This window comes from Meleagris gallopavo, chromosome 20 (genome assembly GCF_000146605.3).
Source record: "Meleagris gallopavo isolate NT-WF06-2002-E0010 breed Aviagen turkey brand Nicholas breeding stock chromosome 20, Turkey_5.1, whole genome shotgun sequence".
NCBI lineage: Eukaryota > Metazoa > Chordata > Aves > Galliformes > Phasianidae > Meleagris > Meleagris gallopavo.
In genome coordinates this window covers 4,820,649-4,825,202 of record NC_015030.2, presented here as the reverse complement: position 1 = coordinate 4,825,202, position 4,554 = coordinate 4,820,649, and the positions used below count along the sequence as shown (strand labels likewise).

Here is a 4,554-nt window from a genome sequence, read left to right as displayed (position 1 = left end):
GTAGTGTTACGGTGCTGGTGCGGGCAGTGTTTGTGGCTGTAGGCCCGGCTGTGCACCCCGCGGAGCCGGGCGCTGCACTTCCTGGTCAGGTGTCAGCATCCTGCTCGGGCGGGGCTGCCACGTGTCCCTGCTGTCCCCGCAGGAGCAGGGCACGCTCACCAGCACAGCTCTGCACTCCGGAGGTGAGGGCTGTGCTGGTCATCACTGCGTGCAGCTATAAGCCGGTACCCTTTTCCTCCGTGGGTGAGGATGCTGCTGTGAGGATGCCCAGCACACACCCATGGGCTCGCTCCGGTCTGGGATCGATGGGGAACATGAGGGGCTGAGCATGACAGAAAGGCTCCTGCAGCAAAGCAGCCCTTTGAGGTCCACTGCTTCACCGTGAGGCCGTGCCTTGCTGTCATCCCCGAGCACAGCGCTGGGCTCCAGCTCTCACCTGCTCTTTCCTCGCTGCCAGGCTCTCCTCGCCCGCAGGCTGATGCCCGTGTCGCCCTGCCATGAGTCTATGAGCCCGCTGCGGATCAGCGTGGGTAGCCTGCCCGTCCTTGCGTCCATGACCAAAGGTCGCCGACCCCCGCTTCCGCCTGCGCTGGAGGGCCATCGTGCTGTCCTCTGCCTGCGTGGGCTTCGTGCTGCTGCTCTTCTGCCTGCACCGCTCCCCACCAGCACGGCCCATCCCGCCCAACCCGCACGGCCGGCACCTCCGGCTGCAGGTGGAGGATCGCTACAATGACACCTATCCACTGTCCCCACCCCAAAGGAACCCCGAGGGCGTGCGCTACCGCATCGGGGTCATTGCGGACCTGGACACTCAGTCCCGGGGCTCTGAGGAGCACACCTGGTTCAGTTACCTGAAGAAGGGTTATCTGGTGCTGTCGGCCAGTGGGGACAGTGTGATGGTGGAGTGGGATAAAGAGGAGAACGTGCTGCAATCCCATCTGGCGGAAAAGGGCCGGGGCATGGAGCTCTCAGAGCTGGTTGTCTTCAATGGGAAGCTGTACTCCGTGGATGACCGGACTGGGGTGGTCTACCAGATCGAGGGCAACAAGGCGGTACCCTGGGTGATCCTCTCGGATGGGGATGGCACTGTGGGGAAAGGTGAGCCCCGTAACACCCTGCTCACTGCCTGACCTACGCACACATGGCAGGGGGACTTTGTCTCTTTGCACTTTTTTGTCATTCTGCAGGGCTCGGGGGGGCTGTGTGCAGTGCTGAGCTGTGTTGCGTGGTGCTGGGAGGCTGTAGAGTACCCTGATGTCCACGTGTGGCCGAGTCTTGGCACAGCTCATGCTGCTCTTTCCACTGCAGGCTTCAAGGCAGAGTGGCTGGCAGTGAAAGACGAACACCTGTACGTGGGGGGCCTGGGCAAGGAGTGGACCACCACCACGGGTGAGGTGGTGAATGAGAACCCCGAGTGGGTGAAGGTTATTGGCTACAAGGGCGATGTGAGCCACGAGAACTGGGTGATGAACTACAATGCACTGCGGGCTGCGGCTGGGATCCGACCCCCAGGTATGGAGCTCCCCCTTGTTGCTGCATGCCCCATGCCCTGCCCGGGTTCTCCTCACAGTTGGTGGGACCGGTCTCTGGAGGATGGCATGGCCAGAGTCACATCCAGCAGCTGTGTTCCCTGGGCCAGAGGTGCCCCTGCCCTGCTCTGGGGGGTGGAAAGGGGCTGGCACTGGGCAGGAAGAGGTGGAAACATTCACAGCTTTGGCCTTCGTATGTCTGTCCTCTGCTGCAGCATCTTTTGAAGCAAGGATGGTTGGTGTTGGTGTAGGGGGATGTCCCTGCAGCATGGCAGGATCCTACATGTCCTACACTGACAGACCCTGCTCCCTGCTGCAGGTTACCTGATCCACGAGTCGGCCTCCTGGAGCGACACGCTGCAGCGCTGGTTCTTCCTGCCGCGCCGCGCCAGCCACGAGCGTTACAACGAGAAGGCAGATGAGCGGCGTGGCACCAACCTGCTGCTCAGCTCCAGCCAGGACTTTGGGGACATCACAGTGGGACGTGTGGGTGAGGTGGTTCCCACTCATGGCTTCTCTTCCTTCAAGTTCGTCCCAGACACAGATGATCAGATCATCGTGGCACTGAAGTCGGAGGAGGACAATGGCAAGATTGCCAGTTACATCATGGCCTTCACGCTGGATGGGCGCTTCCTCCTGCCTGAAACCAGGATTGGGAGTGTGAAATATGAGGGCATTGAGTTTATTTAACAGACTTGAAACCAGAGGGGTGAGGGAGGATGGGAGGGCGTGGGCTGGGCCCTGTTGGTGTGCTCAGAACAAGGAGCACACAGTGTGCCTCCCGATCCAGGGACGCATGAAGCACTCCAAGCTCTGTAGTTGGCGTCCCGTGTAAAGCACTGGCTTTGCTGCAGCCCGCATGGTGCGAGTGTTTCGGCAGTGGCACCTGGTGGCAAAGGACTGCCACCACAGGGTGTTGCTCCCTGCCATCAGCCCAGGCTCAGCTGCTGAAGCAGTCAAGGCAGTGAGGTTTCCCTGCACTGCAGGTGTTGGTCCGGGGTCTCTGCAGGGAGTCATTGGCTCTGGTGACAGCCACGCTCTGGATCTGCAACCAAGGAGGGAGCTCAGCTCCTCTGCCCCTGTGCCAGCCTGATGCCCAGGGCACTGTCCTCACATCCCTGCAGCTATGGTGCTGCAGCTGTGGAGCCTCTCCTGACCTTCCTGGGGGTGGGCTCTGACCTGGGCCCTGGGACCCCTCCACACTCACAGCGTGTCCTGGGAGGAGAGGCTCTGCTCTGTGTCCCCAGCATCTTACAGGAGCACAGAGGGTATGTGTGTGAGACAAATATCCTCAGGAGAGGAGTGGGTTTGAGGGGGGCCACAGGCCAGGTCCTACCCTGTTTCTGGCTCCCTCGGGGTTCAGGGTGTTCACTGGGGCCATGACCACAGCAGGGTGACAGCAAGGGCAGGGCGAGCTGAGACATCACAGCTGTGGGGGATTTCATCAGGATGTTTCTCACTGTGTTAGCTGTTTTTCCTTCCCCTTTTGCATAAATGGTGCAGCAAATGTGTCAGTAACTGTCTGCTTGGTCATTGTGTTCATGGGAAGGCCTCACGGGGAGAGTCCCTTGGGAGGTACTGTGTGCCCTCTGCTCCCAGCCTGGCTCACCAAGGCAGGTGGAGGCCTCACAGCCACCATCCTATGCAGGGTCGTGTCATCCCGCCTGCTGTGCAGACTGAGTGCAGGGCTGTGAGGGGACAAACACATCAGAACCTGCCTGGCTGCTCCCTGCAGTGGTGCAGGATGCAACCTTTCTTCTTGCAACACCACTGTGGTGCCCTCAGTGCACCGGGCTCCCAGCAACGCTTGGGCAGAGGGCTGCAGGCAGTGGCCTTTGGCTCAGTTCATTGCTGAGTGGCCACCTAGTCGCTCCAGGCACTGGGGGCAGCTCAGAACTGGGCTTCGGAGGGCTGGGGCTGGGCTGAGGGGTCCATTGGCATCAGCCCCCCTGTGCCACCCCTGCCTGCCCCAGCACTGATCAGGGACTGGTGGTGCTCGGGGAGCAATGGCCCTGTTCTGGGGGGGTCTCACTGTGATGGGCTGGGGCCTGCTGTGAGCTCAGTGGGGCTGCCCTCTCCCATCCCCCTTCTCTGCCCCTGTTTTAGTGTCCAGCATCTCTGGAGCTCTGCGGAAGGAGCGCACGCAGCTGGACATGTGTTTCCGCTTAGCCCCAACAACAATGACTCACTGCAGGGCACTGTGCCCTAAGCACACACATTTGTCTGCCCCGCAGCACAGCCCTGACCCTGGTGCTTGGCCTCGTTCTGCAGACCTCAGACTGCTGTTGCTCCCTGCCCACGTCAGCTGCTGTTGTGCTCCTCTCTCCTCACCTGCACTGTGCTCAGCCCAGTCTGGAGACAGTGGCTCTACAGCACCTATCCCCTCCGCATCTCATAGGCAGCGGGCCCTTGTGCTGTGTCCTCTCCACCCCTGCCCTCATTCCAAGATCCCACCTCACCCTCCAGGCTGCCAAACCCCAGGTACTGGGTGGCTGCTGGGGCCATATGGCACAACCTGGGCTGGGCTGCACAGTCCCTGTGCTCCCCCGGCCCCACTGAGCACTTGGAGAGAGTGTCCACTGCCACAGTATTTGCCCAGAGCCCATTGCCATCTTTCATGCTACCTCCCACACTCCCTGCAGGCTCACGCAAGGCTTGGACCGGGCTCAACTGCCCACGTTTCAGTTGTTTCTTCTCATCCCAAAGGGCAAAAGCTCTGCACCTCCACCAGATGCGAGCAGGGCAGCTCTGTGGCTCAGGAGCAGCTGGCATCGCTGCAGCACTGCTGTCCTGCCAGCACACCTGCAGTGCCCGGCTCAGCTGCGCCCAGACGCTGTGTGCCCCTGCGCAGAGATAGAGCTGGGGCTGCCCTCGCTGGGATGGTGGCAATGCAGAGCTGCAGCTGTGCGACAGGTACAGAGATACCGGCAGCATCGCAGGACTGGATGGGCAGATTTTGGGGGCGTGCTGCGGGCACGAGGGAGAGACCCGAGGGCAGCGGCGCATCGTAGAGATGCAGAGCCCC

General features: G+C 61.4%; 1 protein-coding gene across 1 annotated transcript; it reads left to right on the top strand.

Moving 5' to 3' along the window:
* The first annotated feature begins 6 nt into the window (after positions 1–6).
* On the top strand, positions 7–3,047 carry CANT1 (calcium activated nucleotidase 1). The gene is given in 4 exon segments (XM_010721326.3): positions 7–559; positions 561–1,098; positions 1,309–1,512; positions 1,849–3,047. Coding segments are annotated over 4 exon segments (1,194 nt in total). The 5' UTR covers positions 7–478; the 3' UTR covers positions 2,220–3,047.
* Positions 3,048–4,554: the final 1,507 nt, after the last annotated feature.